The 19,963-nt window shown below is 39.3% G+C and overlaps 1 protein-coding gene across 2 annotated transcripts in view; it reads right to left on the bottom strand.

Annotated features, from left to right (window-relative positions):
- CACUL1 (CDK2 associated cullin domain 1) overlaps window positions 1-19,963 on the bottom strand; it is a 48,192-nt gene that overhangs the window by 11,257 nt on the left and 16,972 nt on the right. Inside the window, exons 4-5 of one of the 2 annotated variants that reach the window (XM_035547714.2) lie at window positions 15,937-16,032; window positions 10,476-10,578 (exon numbers count right to left, since the gene is read on the bottom strand). In XM_035547714.2, the coding sequence (XP_035403607.1) occupies window positions 10,476-10,578; window positions 15,937-16,032 (199 nt within the window). The remainder of the gene's footprint in view (window positions 1-10,475; window positions 10,579-15,936; window positions 16,033-19,963) is intronic. The other variant, XM_035547715.2, reaches the window with a different exon arrangement.

Here is a 19,963-nt window from a genome sequence, read left to right as displayed (position 1 = left end):
TATTATTTACCAGTTTGCCTACAAAACTAAGGCTGGATTGAAAGCCTATGAATGAAGTACAAGCAGTATAGAAAATACGCAGAAATTAAATAACAAAGCTGTTTGTTCTTTTAAATAAAAGCGACCATTTCTGTTTCATTCTTGGTATCCCCTGTAGTAAACACTGCATTAATTGCATCTTCCTCTAGTGGAAAAAACTGTCAGCAGTACGTTTGGTGTTTATACGATGCTATTCAAACATTTATACTGCACTGTATTTGTTTGAGGTACGTACTTACATCTGAATTATAAAAACACACACAAAAATAAAAACCAATATGGTTTGAACCAACTGCTGCCTCTCAATTTTTATGCCTCTCTGAAGCATCTGAGCAGTATATAAATCCTTTTGTACCCAGTATGAAAAGAAGAAAAAACAGTTACAAATCTTCATAAAGGGCATCTCTCTTGTGCTTACACACTAGAGACTCTGGTTTTCACACTTCAGAGCTTCTCCAGCTCTATCTTCTGTACTTGCCACTACAGTACTTAGCACAAAAAGAAAAATCTTCAATATTGTTTCTCCTTCTGAAACTGTGCAAGTGGCTCATGAAAGAGATTACCAAAGAAAGCATTTTTTTCTAAGCTCTCATCCCAAGTAATCAAAGTTGTTATATTTAACCGTTATAGATTAATTTATTTTACACAGAACTATCTTAGAAGTGCTTGCTCCTTTCAGCTGAAGCCTTGATGGGTGAGGGTCTGTGATTTGTTTTATGATGATGTATTTACAGCCTATTTCCCAAAGATTCTCCAAGCAGCCTTCTGGCAGCCAAGAAAGTTACATTAAAAATGTGCTAATGCTTTGTAAGGAAGACACGTAGACACTCATGCACAATCCATACAATGCATATATACAAACACACATATATTTGACTAACTTCACAAGCTTCACCAGTAGATCCGTAGAGTATCCAGAGAACTGTACATTTGTTCTTCATGTACAGACTGCAAATTATGTTCTAAAACTATAACAACTTGCTTAAAATAAGCCTCAGAATTAATACTGACTCTGGACCACAAAGTCAGTTAAACAACACTTGCATTTTTTAAAAGAGGTTAAGAAACAATTAAATGAACATAGCCTCTTGCTTTTATTTCTGTTCAACTGAGAACTGTGCTTTCCAGTAGCATCCAAGTTCTAACTAGCAAAGGCAATTGAAAACAACTTCAGAAGCTGTAATTGTTTATGTACAAGACATACTGTGGGAGAGAAAAAAGCTATTCAGAATTGCTCTGGGCACAAACCCAAGCATTAAAGGAAGCTTTACAACCACATAACCAACTAGAGGGCACCTGACTGCTTCGATACCCCAGAGCAAAAGGAAAATTGCAGGCCATACATATTCCACGTATGGATGAACCCATAGCTATGGTGCCTATACCACGACCACACTTTTACATGTACTAGCATCTTCCATTTTTTTCATATATATTTTTAATAATACTGGAAAAAGTAGGCAGAGAAAAAAAAATTATGGCATATCAAAGACAGGAGATGACGATCACACCAGACTGACTGCCCCCCCCTTTCCTCTCAGCCTGTACTCCTGGGGACACACTAGGGCTGCAGGATGCTCCACCTGTTCTTCCTCCCTTCCAGAAGAGGAAAGTCCCTGCAGCCACCTGTACATACACTCTCACATGTGGTCCTTTTACACGTTCAAGTTGCTGACCAACAGATTTACTTGTGTAATAGCTTAAGAGGACAGTCTGCGCTGTACAAATAGCTCACCATTATAAACACGCAATAGTATTTGCCAATTTATTTTAAGCTAATGTTCACCCACAAAACTAATTTCAATTGCAATCCTATCAGATAACGTGTGAACAGATATATTTGCAAAATAAAGCAAGTAAAGAGTAATGAGCAGCCACTTGTTTCTATTCTAGATTGCTGACCGTGTCACCCAGCATTAGGAAGGGATTTCATGAACAAAAAAAATCAGCGAATGAATTTACCTGGAGATCAATCCTACAGAAATATCTTCACCACTTTATTGCAGCTTTGAAAAATCAAGATTTCTCATCTTCGTTTCTGGCGACTGCTTACACCACATGCCACAAATCAAGTTTAAATTGCTCCCTCCTTCCTGATTTACGGTCATAAATACATCATGACAGCATCATACTCAGCAAAACTACAAAGTACCGGCATATATTTAATGTTTCTCAATAGAAAAAGGAAAGCTAAAAGAATATGCTACTCATTACACCGTACAGCATAAACTGTCACAGAGTCGCAGGCTGACTGAGGTGGGCAGGGACCTCTGGGTCCCTCTGGTCCCCCCCGCCCCAGCAGGGCCACCCGGAGCTGGGTGCCCAGGGCCACGTCCAGGCGGCTTTAGGAGATCTCCAAGGTGACCCCATGGCCTCTCTGACAAGCTGTGCCAGGGCTCAGCCACCCGCACAGCACGGACGGGCTTCCTGATGTCCAGACGGAACCTCCTGGGCTCCAGCTGGTGCCCACAGCCTCTTGTCCTGGCACTGGGCAGCACTGAAAACAGCCTGGCTCCATCTCATTGAATCCTCTCAAACAGGGCGGGGGGAAAGCTGTAGCCCAGCCAACACCTTTTCCAAAAGCTTGATACCAATACCTGATGGATGAGTAACAGTACTGCTAGGACAGGTATTTTCAGAGTGATTTCTGTAAGAATGAGTAAGAAACCAAATCTTTCTGGATAGATCTGAAAAATGCAGGTTGACAGAGTAAAGGGTAAATACACAGATGAAGTGAAACTTCTTTGCACAGATTTGTCTTCAGCTTTGCAACGAAACCTAACCAATTCCTACCCAAACTTTTAATCTTGTATTACTTCTTAAGAAGCTGCGCCAGTCACACTGAAGTTAGCGATGTCATTTTACAGCCTTACGCTTACAAAAGACCTTCAGATACGAAAGCTTTGACTCCTGCTATTTTTTTATTTTTATTTTTATTTTTTTTTGCAATTAATGAGACTCCCCAAAACTGAAGCTGCAGACTCCTTCGACCTCCTGCCAGGAGCTCCACCTGCGGCACCCAAAGACAAAGCAGGGTGAGGCAGAATCACACCAAACCTCAGATGAATGACAGCGGTAATGACACCGTGATACGATCTGACCACCTCCGCAGTGTTTATGAACTAAGATTGCATTTTACAGACTAAGTAACCAATATGTAAAGAAGTTAATTACCCTGCAAATAGTCTTGAAAATTACTCACGGCAGAATCAAAGAAGAGAAGCGTGGGTTCCCATGATGAAATGCTTTGAGTGCAGGAAGATACAAGATGCTTTGAAACACAGTTAGGCTGAGGGAAGACAACAGCCTTAATGGCCTCAGGATTTTTTTTGAGGAACAGTGGAGGAACTGTATGGGAGTAAGCAAGGTGTGAGCCTGCAGCACTTCAGGTACCCTGCAATGACTGAGTTACTCCCCCACTCCACAGTAATGCTGATGTAGCCTGTCCCTTAATGAAGGTTTAAGCTACTTCATAATTATGGTAGGGTACCTGGGGCAAGACCAAGGACCCCAATAATTATGGGAGTAGCAGATGATACACTAGAAGTTCAAACTCACTTGTTCATAACTCAAGGTTTACTTGCAAAAAAAACCTAAGAGTTAACTATTTAAAAAAAAAAGTCTCCTTCCACATTCCTTTCAAAACAGCTATTTCATTTGGCAAACATAATTTTTCCTGGGAGAGTGTTAGCTGTGTGTTAGCTCACAAGATCTTTCCTCCCTTTGCAATAACCTAACAGAACTTCAAAACAAGATATTCGAATAAATCATACTTAAGTATGGCTTAGACAGATGTGCTCCAAATTGTAATTATTTAACCATGCTCTTAAAATTATAAAGTCTTCAGAAGCAGAACTGATTGCTTAACAAAACTGTGAAAGAAAACAAATTCATTAAGGAGGTTTTTATCCTATTGTACAAGCTGTGCTCTAGTACCTCTAGTCATTCTAATAGGTATATAACATTTATGTTATTTCGCAGAATAACAGCTCTGATATTCCCACAGAACTTGAGCCCTTACACAAACATACGTGAGAAATACAGACAGGCACTAGCAAGGGAGCTATTGCCAGTGCTCAGTTTAAACACGGCTTACCTGGCATTTTTGCCCTTCGGAATATCATCAGAAGGCACAAAGTCAAATCAATAGCATAACAAATTACCTTTCTGTCAGCCAAATCATATCAGGTCCATCTGACCACATATACCCTTCTACTTCACCTCGATGATGTCATTCACCTTGGCTTCTGAATCCCCGTCTTTAATCCCAAACCCCGTCCATGCAAAGCATTTGGCTTCACCTCTCCCATGCCAAATGCAATGAAACAGGAAGGGAAGTGCTGTGACTGGAGTCCCCAACGTGTGGATGTGGGTCGTTGGCTTGTGTTTGGTTTGTTGTTGGTTGGCTTGTGTTTTGTTTCGTAGACCTGCTGCCTGATTTCCTACTAAATTAACTAATGAAGCTTGATCACGTATTACCTTTTCATTGCTTTAACCCCGGCACAATTTAATAGCATCGTTCAGTTGGTAGGGACCTACAAAGACCATCGAGTCCAACTGCCTGGCCTCTTCAGGGCTAACCAAAAATTAGCCCTTATGATCTAATTAAGGGCATTATCATATCATCAGTATTATTGTACACGTTAACCATTGATCTAGAATTTTAAAAGCCTTCTGCATGAAAGTGACCTTCCCTCTGGCTTAACGCTCACATTTGCAGTTACATCAAATCCCTCCTGATGCTGCATTTGTATTCTCTTTTAAAAGGAACTAAAATAAGTTCTTATCAACTTAAATGCTTCAAAAGTCTGAAATACGTTAAAATGTAGGAGAGAGAAAAACATAAAAAAATTAGATTTATAACTATGAATTTGCCACTAGGCATTTTAATGAAGCCACAGATTACTTTTAAAATATTCATTATATAGCCCAAAAGCTTTATTAAATATCTAATAAAAATGCTACAAACTAAAACTTTCAAGTCTTAATCACATGGAAAATATTCAGCATTGTAACAAGAATAAATATGAAAAACAAAGCTATAAATGGAGAAATGTAGACCTTTGGTTTTCTGTAAGTGGAGAGGTGATATTTTCCATGTTGACAATTTTATGCAGACTTATTGAAATGCAAACATTATTCCTATTCCTTTACCGAGGAGCCAGGTTAAACATGACAGCCATTTCTTGAGAATAAAATTTTTGATTAAAAAATTTCCTTGCTTTGTGGCGCTGGAACTTAATCATCATGAAACAAGAAAAATAAGAAATGCATCTGCAACTTTCTAAAATAACTTGGTACTTCAAGTGCAAGTTTAGTTCAGTGACAGAATTTGTATTTAGATTAAGCATGACTTAAAGAATCTGAGGGTATTTTATACTGCTTGGTAACAGTACTGTTGTTGGTGTGGTTACACTACAATTACTTAGCCCTGTCAAAACCCAATACCATTTCAGCACAGGTCTTACCACCCTTAAACTGGTGAGAATGTTGTTCTCATTTATTCCATCGGGTCTGCAGAGCACAGCGGGTATAGAAAAGATTAGTAGCTAAATAACTTAATCTATATTGCCCTGGAGAATGCAGAGGTACCCTCTGAGGTCAAAGAACAGGCTGACATTAACCTGTCAATTCAACGTTTTCATGGAGGAATGGCCGATTATCCCACAACAGCAGAGCCACAGCACACTGGAACAGAAGTAGAACATACCTGCAGCTAATTTTCACTGTCAACCGTCTGTGTCTACCAGTATTTGGAAGGAAGAGTACGGGAGCTTTTCATGAAGAATTCCAAAATAAATTGCCTCTGGAAATGTATTTATATACACATACAGTTTTAAGGTTTTAGAATGGAAATTTGGGATGGAAGTGATGGGATTACACTGTTTGCATACATAGAATAAACTAGGAATTAAACATTGTGAACCAAATCACAATCCTGTAGATGCAACATCTGGCATATTACAGAAGGAAAGAGCCTCAGCAATGAAGTGGGGCTTCTGTGGTTTATTTTTTTTTTTAATATATCATACTGCTTCTGCCATCACAGTAGTCACTCCATGTCTCTGAGAGCAAAATAATAGTGAATTCAAATGCGTGAGGGCACACTCCACATTAGTGCTTTAGTGCAGGTTAGAAACGTACTTCTGAAGCAAACTCACTCATTGTCCCCACTTACTGCTCCTCGGTTCGTATGACAGAGCTGCCTTGGAGCACAGTAATTTAATTATTTTTTATGTAAGATTAACCAGATGTGTTCAAACTGCCAAATGGCATTCTGTCCACAGGAACAGATATTAGCAAGCCTGAGATAACACTCTCCAAAATGCACATCAACGTGAACAATGGGTCCTCAACACCAAAATATTGATGTTTCACACTCTAGATCTTATCCTTTTATACCATGCCACCTGTTAATTAATATTGATATTGCCTAAATTGTGCAAAGAAACTTTCAGCTCTTCCTAGTGTAAAAATACTGATATAAAAAGGCTGTGAGCAATGGTTTCTGTAAGAACCAGAAAATACAGTGTTCCCCCTATTTTCAGGGGATTTTCTGTCCTGTTTGTGGGTCAGGGTGATGAAAGGCTGTTTCTTTCATGCAGGCCATTTGAGATCGATATCAAAATGGAGGAAAAAAAAAGAAATGCCAGCTAAAGGAGGGGAAAAGTCAACTAATCCATCTTGTTCTTGTCTAACTGCCAAAGGGTGAAGCACAGGGAATAGATAAATAAAAAAACCAACACACCAACCTAAGCCCTGTGTTATCTCTTGTAGCTGTACAGGCTACAAACCTGGCATCAGTCACGGTCCTTCTCTCAGCCTTCTGCACTGCTGCTCTCCCGGGGTATTCACAAACAACGCTAGATATGGAATGTAATGGTGCAAGGCGTTATGCCACAGCAGTAAGCAGCCAAAGAGATAAGGGTCCCTTGCTTCACTCATGGTAAGAGGTTTCTGGAGGTCAACAATACACATCTGTTAGCAACCTAGGTGTGCATGTGCAGGCACACCCTCCCTGCGTACCCACAGCATAAACACAAAAGCCTCTGCCAGGCAAACGCCTTCCCTGCTATGTTCATCAATGCCCAACAGTTACAGCCTCATTCATTGTCTGTAATTTCGTACCAAGTTTGTACCTGTTGCAACCAAACAGGACAACTGCACAGCTTCATCATCAGAAAGCTGTTAGGAGCCTTTTTCAACTTTCAGGTGAACTCTTCTGGTACCTCTCAGAAAGCAACAATAGAAATATCTATCCTACCGTCTTTTTAAAAGGAATTTTTTTTAATTTTTTTTGCAACATAAATGGCCCTTCTCTTGAACCGTACCTCCAAAAACAACAAATTAACAAATAAGAAAATGGAGCAGCAGTTTTCCCTTCATTTTAGCTGAATCTCGGTGACATAAGTGTGTGTGTGCGCCTCTTTAGTTTCTGGAAAGGGAACGGGCAATTCAAACTCTTACAAGCGGGAACCAACTCATCTATCCACCAAGCAGAAACTACAGCGCACTGTTAATAGATAGCTTCTTTCATCTGTTACGGAACAAGCCTGTTCTGGGCACCCACCTTGAGATCTCCAGAAAGAGAAGAACAGCAGTTACTTACAACCACGCTCTGTCACTGAATTTTACCTGTTGCAAGTACTAGAAGTAGAGAGTTTCAGGAGCTGTTACCTATTTTCAGCACATTTAAAGTTTGCAAACACACTTAGTTCTGGAATTTTACTGCTTACAGCAATCTGATGCAGGGATCTAGAAGGAACACAGACAACATTCTCCTCCACTCCTTCCTCACTGACAAGTAGGCATTATCTGCTTTCTTATTTTTAAACATTTTAAACATTCTTGTAAAGAAGATGCTGTATCTTTGCTTGTTACATTCACTTGAGTGGTTCTGCACATGAGAACATCTCCCAAGCCATTTCATACGGCAGCCTTAGCAGCAAGAGCCAGCTACAGACTTCGTAAGGAAAATCACCAGGTTATTTTCATTTAGTTCCTATGTATCCACTTTAATTTGAAGAGCACTGACCTGATAAACATGTGCAAGTGCAAAATTATTTCATAAAAACACAACTGTGTTCATGGATCTGCATGTTATGTAATTGTTCATATATTTACTTTAGCTGCTCAGAAGTGCTCTATTTTTATTTTATTTTTTTTAATATTTCCTCCAGACACACAACATAAGGGCTAGGACCTACCAAGAGCCTGAGCAGCATCAAGCACTAAGAACAGATCTGTGATACACTTCTCTCCTGACACTTTTTTAAAATTTGAAGTAGAGGAGGAAGTTTTACTGATATAAAATGAAGCTGAAGTTCGCTTACAGTACTTCCTGAACAACTTCACATGGAAACGCCAGCTTCCAGGCTGACTGAATGACAAGATATTACAAACAAAAACCCCCACCTATGAAAAACCCAGCAACAGTTTCAAGAGCAAGAACAGATATTCTCTTCCTCTAAGCCTAGACCACAAACTGATAGAACTTTTTCTTCGAAAAAAAACAGAGGGAAGGCACGCTTCTTCATGCTGAAGTAGCAGCCACATCATCCCTAAGAAACACCCCCAGAATTTGATTTTTGGACATAGACCTCAAACTCCTAGATTTTAATTTCCTAAACATACCTATTCAAAACCTTAATTTTTTTCTTCAGAATACACTAACACTTCTCTGTTGACGCAAATCTACATCCAATTTCAAAAGATTGTCTCATGCATATTGAAAATTATATCTGAAAGTAAAGTCACAAAACCCTGATACACATCCTATTATTTTCAGAGCTCTCTCACTTCTGGAAATGAAGGTAATATTCATCTCTTTTCTGGTAGGAATTTCATGCTAGAACAGCTGAGAAAATAATGCAGCCAGAATTTGTCAGCACCTCAAAAGTACGGTATTATGTGCTGTGTATCTTCGTAGGAGTCTGCTAACAAGTTTGGAATGGTATTTAGGCATACTTTAACTCAATTTAAAGAGCCTATCATTCAATATTTAACCAAGTCAGATTACCATTAAGAGTTTATACAAGTCCTAAGAGTAAAACCAATAACTAAATAACTTAGCTTTAATAAGTTGAAAGACTAAAATGAAATTCAAGCACAGTGCTTATTAAATAATACTCTGCATATACAGCAACACAGCAGGTGAGAGTTTGTTTTCATTTTTCAATTTCTCCTTTAATTTTACTTCTGTAACTATCACAGAGATGGGAACAGTATATCAGATTTTTTTCTCCCCCCTCCATAACCATAGGTCTTTTCCTTTCGTTGCAACAGATTATCTGTAATTTCTATTGGATTCTCGTATTACGATTCCCAGGAAACTAGCGTAGCAACACACATCTGACGTTACTTAGTCAAATCTTCAATAAAAGCGTGACCTTTGCTTTCCTCATCAAAAAATCCCACTAATATTTTCACTGCCTGGAACACGTACGTACTAAAATTAAATCTAGCAGCATCAGTTGCTTTTTCCATGGTTCCGCTGGAGGAATCATCTCACCAGGTTTCACTATACTGTTAAATATCTTTGGCCCTAAATAAAACATGAGGTGATAGGTGGGCATTCCTCATCGACCTGCCATTTCCTAGGGGATCTGATAGTGCCTAAAAGCTTTCTGTAGGAGACTTTTCCAGATGGCAAGAACAAGATGGCATTAAACTGCTCATTCTTCATTCTAGTGTACCAGGTTCCCCAACCTTGTTCACCCATCCCTCTCCCAGGATAGCAGGTCACACGGGCCCTGAAAACTACAGCAAAGATGTTTTCCCCAAGTCCTTCACTCGAAGAAGGACGTTACTGGTCAAATAAAGTGAAAGATAAAATGAAACTTGACTCTTATCACCCATCGTTTGGTATTTTCTACTTGCATTAACCCACTGTATCAACTGAGAAGCTGCTCTCAGCATTATGCAGTTCACCAGCTAGCTGGGAGCACACCATGGCAATAACCCCAATGACAGAACAGTTCTTGGGCCAAGCACATTCTTAATGATCTCTCTCAATATTTTGATAATGAAATTAAGAAGTGACAGCATAACTAGCATTTTATTGTCTTTCTGCTTATGTCATAACCACAGGACATATGGAAAACATACTGGTCTCCCTCAAATACTCAAGCAACCCTGACTTCACACAAAATATTTTAAAAATAAAACAGTTGGTATGTGCCATATTTGTTCACATGGCATATCAGAAGTTACTAATTTGGTAATGAAGGCTTAATTTTAATACACTTAATTTTCAACTCATAATGAAAAACAAAACAGAAGAAACAGCCTTCCTTCCTATGACTTCAAAAGGAATTTGTATTTAAGCCCTCTAACCGTTAGCCATTTTCTCTGTTTGCTGTAGATTTCTGCATTATGTGAAACCACTGTAGTTTTCCAGACTCCCATTATAAGAAAAATTCAATAAGCTTACTTACGCATTAGGTTGTAAATGTGCTTTTCTGCAACATGTTCCGTAAACAGCTTTATAAGGTCATCTTTTAAGTCTCTGTTAAGCTTGGTTTCTATGTAAAATTTATTCTGGAAAATAAGACAAAAGTTTTCAAGATTGTTTCTCATAATACAAAATAAAGTTAAACTTCCCCCCTGAATAAAATAGCTCAAAATTTAAAACCTATTGAACATTTGACCTGCAAAGTGCTTCCTTGGTGCCTGCATTTATATTGCATAGAACAGTCCTGTACAACAAAAGCCATGAATTTAAAATTAACCATGCATGCGGTACTACTGACATTAATAATTACCTACAGATGTGCCTTTTTTTTTTTTTTTTTAATATATCTACTGATATACCTCCATATTAAGTCAGAGGAATCTGTAGAAAAACACATCATTTTAGAACATTATAGAAGCTGTAATACCAAAATAGGGCTAGATACCATGTTTATAACAAAAAAAAAAAATTTTTTTTTACCAATGTCTAAAAGTGATTAAGCCATTAAAATAGGTACGTTACAGTAATAAATAATAAATCAGTTTTACAGTAATAAATAATAAATCATCAGTAGAGCTATCCACTTCTGTGGCTCATTGATAATCCCAGAGGACACACATAAAATGAGCAAACTGCAGAAATAAGCGATATATACAAGCCCATACAACTAACCTACATTAAAAATTTGGGGATTCAATTTTCTTGGCCCACTCATCATTAATAAATTCATCTCCTTAGCCCTCAGAGGAAATTCTATTCATGAGTTCCTTGAGGGACTTTAAATCTAATGTACTACTCGGTGCTACTCCTCAACTCCAAGCCTGCAATTAATAGAAAGATTTATTGTGCATATTTTATTTATAAGTGAATTTAAAATAACTTAAAAAAAAAAGTAGTTGTTTCAAGATAGATCTCCTACCACTTCAATACTGACATGGAAATAGACCAACTGAATTCATCTGGACAACTTTCATTATAAAGAGGTGCATATAGATGTTAACAGAAAACCAGCTTCCTCAGAAATTCTGTACTGGAACACTTACACAACAGGTTTATTGGGAGAGAATAACTTAACCCTCAGAGCAATCATTACATTTTCTGTAAAATCCATACTCGTAGGCATTAACAAAACTATAAACATAGCATAATGAACTTTGCATGCAGAAACCACTCACATTTTCAAGGCAAGCATTCAGCATCGGTTTTTGGTTTTGGATTGGTTTGGGTTTGTTTTTGTTTATTTTGTGGGTTTTTTGTTTGGGTGGTTAGTGGCTTGTTTGTTTGGGTTTGTTTGTTTGTTCGTTTGTTTTAACCTTTCGTGAAAACTGAACCTGTTAGAAGAAAGGCAGTCCTAACAGACTAACTTCATCTGTAATTTTTTCTTTTGGTCAACGGTTAATTGTTGCTGCAACCAAAATTCACAGTAACAGAAGTTCTCCTCTACATTTTCTAGGAAGCGTTAAGCTACACACTGTACTTCAGTCCTTCACCAGACCTGACCCCCTATAAAGCACTTCTACCTCCAGCTTCCTGACTTTGTGCCACCAGGCAGCCACCAGCTACCGATCTCAACCAGAACGGGACAGGACCAAAGTAATTCATCTTAAGAGGTGAGCTGACAGACGAGATGCACCTAGCTACGGAAATAACTTCTTTCCTTCTCTTCCTGTCCTCAGAACCTTCTTACATTAGACACACCTGTCAATGACGTGCAAACAGTGATGCTTTTTTTTGTTCAAGACTTGAAAAGCTTATACCATAAGTTCCGTAACTAGAAAATCAACAAAAAAAAAAGAGTAGTTTTAAGTAGAACAGTCATGACACAGTAGTTATGGATAGAACAACTGTAAAATATTTCACTTGCATGGATTTAAATGAATGATGAAAAATAATCTAAAATAGGTACTTCGTTTCTAATCCAGAGTGCTGAAAGGAAACAGCAGAAGTGCTGTCATCTTCCCCATTTTTGCTAGCAGAAAGACAGGAATATTTTTCATACAAGATGTCACTAGCTAGGTTATATCAGTATTTCTTGAAAAGACTGCCAATGTCACCTAGAGATTTAGCAGACGGGTAAAAAGTACCTATATCAATACCTGAGAAACTCGGATATGACAAGCATTTCTTCTAGAAAACGCCATAAAGCGATCTGGCAAACATTATAAAAATGTGATGCTGCTAATACTGTTAAAAGGAGAGCAAAAAACACTTCAGAGCCAAATAACCTAAAAGAATGCTCATTACCTCACCCATATACACGCACACAATGCCCTCTAGCTAACAAGCAAAGCACAGTGCCTGCCACTAAGAACAGCAACATTTCAGAGGTAATGAAAAAAGTTGTAATCTCAACTATCCAAAAACTACAGGGCTCACAAGTATTACGCTCATTTCAGACCACAAAATAACTGATTTTCAACTACTTCTCTATATTTAATTAGCGATTAAGAACCTATTACCTTCTAAATGCTGGTTTTAATTTTTCTTGAAGTAGAAATGATTTTTATTCTTTCATGTGTGCAGTATACTGTCATATTTACATTCTAAGCATATAGAATAACATTGTTGAGATTTATAAAGAATACAGAATACAACAGTTATTTACTAGGAATTGTTCTTTGGAATAAAGCATTATGTGCAGACTTCCAGTTTTGTTTGCTTTATCTGTGGCTCTACCCAAGAACTTTTGAAGAGGCTTAAACCCACTAAATCTTGGGGGGGAAAAGTATTTTGGATCTCCAGCCTTCCTTAAAATGCCCCATGTAGCAGCAGCAGATGGAAAAATCCATCACCATACGAAAACCATCCCTAGCAAAAGAAGGAAAAAAGTTTCCCAGCAAGTCAGCCCGCTCAACCATCACTCCAGAGTTTGGTCACCACATACAAGCTGGTTAAGAAACCCCATTCCCTGTATTTCCAGCATTCAAACAGCAATATGGCTTGGTAAGTATCAGTGGAGAGAAGAGAATTGCTGCTGTTTGTTTCAAACACACAGGATTGAGCCTAAAGCAAATTGCAATGCCTCTTGCAGCCACCGAGAGACAAAGACATGTCCCAGTTGTACTAAAAACCTTTAAGTTTTCTTTGGTTTCCTAGATTTTTAAATATGTAAATGCATATTTGAAGTTCTCCTAAGCAGTAATACACACATCCTCTCAGAACAAGCTTTATCAGTGCAGCTGATAAAGGCATCCCTGCCCATGGCAGGGGGTTGGAACTAGATGCTCTTTAAGGTCCCTTCCAACCCCAGCCGTTCCATGGCTCTGTGATTCCATTCTACGAACTCCACAACCTTGGAAACTCCCAACTAAAACAGCTACTTCACTGCCAAAAAAGGAAAACCTCGCAATTCCTGATAAAAAGGCGGAGTCCAACAACTTAGTCCACTTCATCTAAAAATGCTTTGAAAGAACCTATGAGGGTAACTGCAAAACTGTCATTTATATTATAGAATAATCAGGCTTTCACCTCTTGTAATCATTTCGTTACTGTATTTTCTTGTCTAAATAAAGGAAACTGCTGCTGCATGAGAGAAAACTCAATTAGATACAACAATGTAAGGCTGCAAGTGACTGTATATACAAGTACTTCCAAACGCATACAGAAAAACTAAGAAAGGAACACATTTTTTGTCCTTTCTTTTCTAAAGATATCTTCCACATCACGTGCAGTCACTAACTCTCAGGCCTGTTGAATTAAGTCACCTGAATGACAAAGTGTGAGCGGGAATAGAGTATTACTGCGTTAAAGACATTCAATTTAAAATAACAAAAACAGAGTACTTGCGCTTCTTTTGGATCTCACAGAAAACTAGCAAACAAAAAAAATTACTACCCAACTCTTCATTGTACAGATCTGTTTATTACTCACTAACCATTCTATGTTCACGTATCAGTTAGACTCAAACTCTAAAAATTAAAAAACGAGGGAATATCAGACACTCCTCATTAGAGGACACCACAGTTGTGTACAAAGAAGGATATGGAAATCTATTCAGCAATTATACCTTGCCTAGCCATATAGGCAAGGCTTATAATGATAAAAATAGCCCTGTTTGTGTCTATCATGAACTTTTTTTTTTTGATGTTACAGGTCCTGCAGTCTTAATTGTTAAAGATTTGTTGACCTCCGTGGAAGAACCTCTGTGACAGAGCTGAGCATTCAATAAAAGTACACACAGAACAGCTTATCTCCATTTGTAAACGGATATTAAATTCTGAGATCGCTTAAACACCTGCCCGCATCAAGTCAAGTACACACAAGCAGAAAAATGGCTAGCATTTAAAAATGCCAAATGCAAGGGGGAGAAAGTTTCTCCCTTGTTATTTCATGATAGGAACTGGGAGAAAAATAAAAATCATCACCATGAACACATCCCCTTGCTTATTAGTGAAGCTGTAGCAACTGGATTTCATTTTGTATAAACTAGATAAAGGCTAGATTAGAAGAAACCCAGCTCAAGAAAGACAACTTCCTGTTGTAAAGCAACAAATTTGTATGACGCTGTGCTGAAAGACTAGCAAACTTCTTCATTTCAAGTACAGCCACAAAAACACAAACCATTCTAAAAGATATTGCTTCTCAAACTTCAGGATGCTACCAATGAGAGTAACTTTTTGAAGAGTTTGAGGTTAGGTTATTTAACCTAAATATTTTTTTAAGGTGCTTCTTTCCTAAAAGACAATATTTTCTTTCTTATTTACTTATTTATTTCTAAGCAATGCCAATGCAAGGGCCATTTCTGGGAGAAGGGCAGAAGGGCAAATTCCAAGCTTGAGTTATTCATTACCATAAAAAAGCAATAAAAATTGGCATTTTGACAGAAGTCAAGCAGATGACAGACTTCTTCAGGGGTACAGAAGACTTCAGAAAGTACATACTCTGCAAGACAAACAGTTATAGTCAACGGGTTCTGAACCTCTGCAAGTATGCCTGACATAGCTATGAAGATAAGTTTGCCTTCCTCCCATCAACACTCTAAATTGCTTTATCAACTGACACAGACATTTACAAAATTTACGTTTCTTTCAGGCAGAAGTCCTTGGCTGTCTAGTCTGAATTTGTGCAATTTAAAGCAAGAAAATCATCTTTGGAATCTGCCCAAACTACCAAGCCAACGTATAATAAGCCAATAAACTATCTCAACAAGATATAAATAATAGCCTACTTGGTAAGGCTTTCTTCCAATCAAAATAAAAATCATTCCCAAGAAAGAAGTATCAGGGCAGAAAACCAGTTGCGAAGCTCTGCATTTAACAGCATGGCCTCCCCTTCTTCTCCCCACACAACTTGATCAGAACTATAGGTTATATACGTGGCAAAAGCAGGCAGGAATCATAAATTCTATAAGAAAAACCATTATAGCTGCATTTTACCCTTTTTACTTTCAGTCAGCATCTTGCGTATGGACATATGTTATTTGAAAAGAATTTTCTAAAACTTACCATATATATGAAAAGAGGCACAATGCTCTGCAATGCTCCCATATACTGTCCAAGAGCTACGTTAAATCTTTCAATATAGAGATCTGGAGGGCTGGCCTGCAAGAAACCGTAAAAGTCAGGTTGTAATTTGAACAAGAGAAAGATCTGGAACAGCATGGGCTATGCTTTCACAGCAAACTCCAAAATCTACCAAGTATTTGATACACTACATCTACACAAAGCAAGCCGCACATCATTCCAGAGTTTCTGCTATCGCTCCCTCCAGGGAAAACAGTTCTCACCAGTAAGAGGTTTCTGCGTAGGACTGGGTGTCAGTGCCTAGCAAAAGGCGCATTGAATAAGCAATACGGCATGCCTAGGACAAACCTGTACTTAGCGTATGCAAATACAGTTATTAAAGAGCAAACATTCTTTTTGAAAAAGCTGCCTGTCAGGTCTAGGGCCCATAATGAGATTTCATCCAGTGCCGTGGTGTGTGCACTGATCCCCCCATGGGCTCCTGCTCCAAGACAGCAGGGTGACGTTAAGCAGCTGCTTGGCACCCGAGCTGGCATGCAGCACGTCCTCCATCCAGCTCCAGGGAGCCCTGTCCTGCACAGAAACCATTGCTGAGTTTCAGCTGGGTCACCTAAGGCGAGGCAAACACTCAGGGTGTGGAGCAGGAAGGACTGTGAAACTATGTCTTCAGACAGAGTTCTGCACCTGGAATCCCACACAAACCCCACTGCAGTCCTCCTCACAGCACCGCCGTGCAGCCCCAGGCAAAACACTGCCATACAAAGCCTGAAAGTGCCAACTTTACGACAGGCACCACAGTGACAGCGCTGCTATTTTCTGTGTAAAGTACCGCCGTTCTCAAAGAAAAAAAATAAGGAAGCTAAAAAGATTTATTCTGCAGCAAGCGAAGTTAAACTGAGAGGGGAAGCAGGAAAATGGGAAGCACTAACCGTGGCTTGTTTCATAACTGCCTGCTTCACAACGCCGGGGAGCCACGTTAGAGCATTCGGGAGTGCACTTAACTCAGCCAGGGATGGAAGTGGAGCTGGGGCAAAGTGTTCCTCCACTTCTCCCCACTCCGTCCCAAGCCGCCCACATTCAGCGCTTCGCTGCTGGCCACCTCCTGCCTTCCCTACGCGCTCCCTCCGGAGGCAGGGGGGGTGAGCTGCCGGAGCTTCTGCTGCTCAGGGCCCTGCATGCACCCCAGGACAAAGTGCTGCCTGCTTACAAGAAGCACGCCTTCTCTTCTCTTGCACCACTTTCCTTTCCTAAAGCACTGTGCAAGAAGAGGATGAAAAATGCAGCAGCAACCCAAACCTTGCGAGAAAACAAGCTCAAAGATTCTTCTCAAGCCAAAGCATCTGCGGTGTGAGGAATGCTCCAGGCTGGCTGCACCTTCAGCGCCTTATGGGAACTTCCAGCTCTCATCTTTTAGAAGCAGATTTTTCAACCTTTGCATGGACATTCAAGCAGGGGCCCTAATAGAACAGTTAGGGTTCACACTGACTTTTTGCTCCATTAAGTGCTTTCAACCCATGAAACATTTTTCCTTCATATTAGCTTCTTCAGCTTCCCTGCTTAATATGCTTGATGAACACGTGGGTAATTCTCACAGCAAACGCAGATACAGAACAGACATTTCAGAAAGGAAAGCAAAACTGGCAAAGGAATAAAGAATGTTATTCCATGTGTCGCTGCCAAAGGTTATATATGGTTATTCCTCATTTTGATCACCAGTTTTTAATCTTTTTGCAGATGCAGCTCTCAGGGGCGGCCAAACAAATTTTAGTTCAAAATTCCAGCAACGCATAGCAGTGAGCTCCAGGTTCTCCTTTTCATATGTAATTACCTATACAATTTGTTGCAAATCACTTGCAGTGAAATCTGCATTTCTAGGCAACGTATATTCTTGCTTCCCTCCTTTCTAACCTCAACTTTAAATACGGTTATACTCTCTGATTTGTAACGACTCAGTATACAACTTAGAAGATTAAAGAAAAAAGAAAGTTCTATTTCAAAGAACACATCAAACAAAAGGAGACAATAGCCTGACACAGGGTGCTGCTCTTCTCACGCTGAGTTTGCACTCTTCATTTTAAAGAAAAAGACTGGAGTTGTCTGGACAGTAAAGGATTTAGTCGCATGTGCAGCCTCTATCCCATGGAATGCATCCAGCTTGCCATTCCTTTTCACAGGAGACATTAAGGTTTGAAACCTTTTTCCTCCACAGAAACCTGTTTGCTCACTTCACAAAGCCTGTGTCACATTGAGAGAGCAGTTTTAAGAGAGGAAAAACAAATTCACACCCAACTATCTTCTGGGAACAACCTCAAGCCTTCAGAGAATACCTGAGGTTGTTGACTTGTTGGCTACCTCCACCCTACAGCCGAGCAGAAAACAACTGCTCTGGGTGAAGACGAGGAAATGGGAGAGAAGTCCTAAAGCTCCAGGGGAGGCACTCACTAGCACCAAGCAAAATGCTCAGCCTTGGTCTTAACCTCTGGAAAGCAAAGTCATGACCTTTTGATATCTCATGCTGACAGAGCAGTTGCCATTGAGTTTTATTTTTCTGATATTGTTTTGTGACAACCCTCACAACTCCGCAGGGAAGGCACAAGCAAGAAGGCACTGACTGCTCGATTCTCCTTGTTTCCAAAGGAGGAGCTTGACAATCAAACACTCCTCGGTTATTGTTTGATATGTAAACTTAAGGGGAAAAAAGCAACACACAGGTCAAGGAGAGCTCAGTAACAGTGTTTTCACAGGTCATCTGTGAATTTCTGTACTCAGCGTGGGGAAAACAAACACCTCGCTGTTTTCTGTTCATTAGAGCGTTATTGTACGGCTGCTCGAAACTGCCAGCCTGATCTCAATTACTTGTTGCACCAGAAGAACTTCCTCCACATACTCACGTTCACATTATTAAGACAATAACTAGAGTGGGACTAGCTTTATATAAACTACATGGATTTTATAAACAACCAGGAGTGCATGGCACCAAACTGAACATCTGTTGTCACAAGTAAATAGATGTTGCTAAGATTATTCTATTAAATCGACACCATTAGAGTAGACATGCATTTAAAATCTCTGTGTATTCTGCCATAGCTATTATAAAAAAAAAGAGAAACTGATTATACTAAGATTTATTTTAACTCTTGGTCTTATTAGTCCAGAAACAAGAACACATCTGTTCAGCTACTTTAATTACAGATGGAAGGAAAAAATTTAAGGAAGACATTGAGTCCTTACAACCCCCCAGAAAATATTAAGTCTTTAAAAACCACTCGTATTGTACCTGAGGGACATATGAAAGCAGCTCTTCAAACAGAGAAAGAAAAATGTGCTGCTAGCCTAAGGTTGTCTTAAAAGGAAGAAGAACCTTCACTCCTCCACGCCCCACTCTGAATCCCATCCATCTGACAATTCAGTCCCTTTGTCAAGAGCCTCTATATGGGGAAACAGCTTAAATCCTCTCCTACAATTGCTCTCATCTACCACTCATAGGTTTAAGAACAGTTTTCTAGCAGCAACCATTTAACGTGACTGTTCACAAGAGCAGCGAAAGCATGGTCGGACTTCCCAATTTGTGGTGGGGTTGCATTTGTTTAACACCTTCAGCTTCCTTTTGAGAAGACTTTCCTAGCATAAAATGCTATGGCTGCTGTGAAATGCTGATGTTAAACATCATTTACACATCTCCTTGCACATCACAGTGAGCATCTCAGCGCCAAGAGACATGAGAATTAACAAAAAAAGACATTTGAGAAAGGATGACACAAGATGTAAATGTCTTCAAAGAAAACAAGCACTAGGAGAGCTAGTATACAAAGTTATCCGTTCCCTGTTTGAAATCTACTATCTAGTCATTTCAACGAACTTGCGCATACATGAAAAATATGTTTCTTGGTTTTGTTTTCCAATCTGAATATCACACTTTGACAGAACACATGAAAGAACAAACATCAGAAGAGAGGCTGCTGGCTCAAGACAACTCAGAAATGGCTCACAAGAGAGAAACGATGACAAC

The sequence above is a fragment of the Cygnus atratus genome, chromosome 7 (genome assembly GCF_013377495.2).
Source record: "Cygnus atratus isolate AKBS03 ecotype Queensland, Australia chromosome 7, CAtr_DNAZoo_HiC_assembly, whole genome shotgun sequence".
Classification (NCBI taxonomy): domain Eukaryota; kingdom Metazoa; phylum Chordata; class Aves; order Anseriformes; family Anatidae; genus Cygnus; species Cygnus atratus.
Note: the sequence above shows the minus strand (reverse complement) of the source record. Positions and strands in the feature narration are given on the sequence as shown.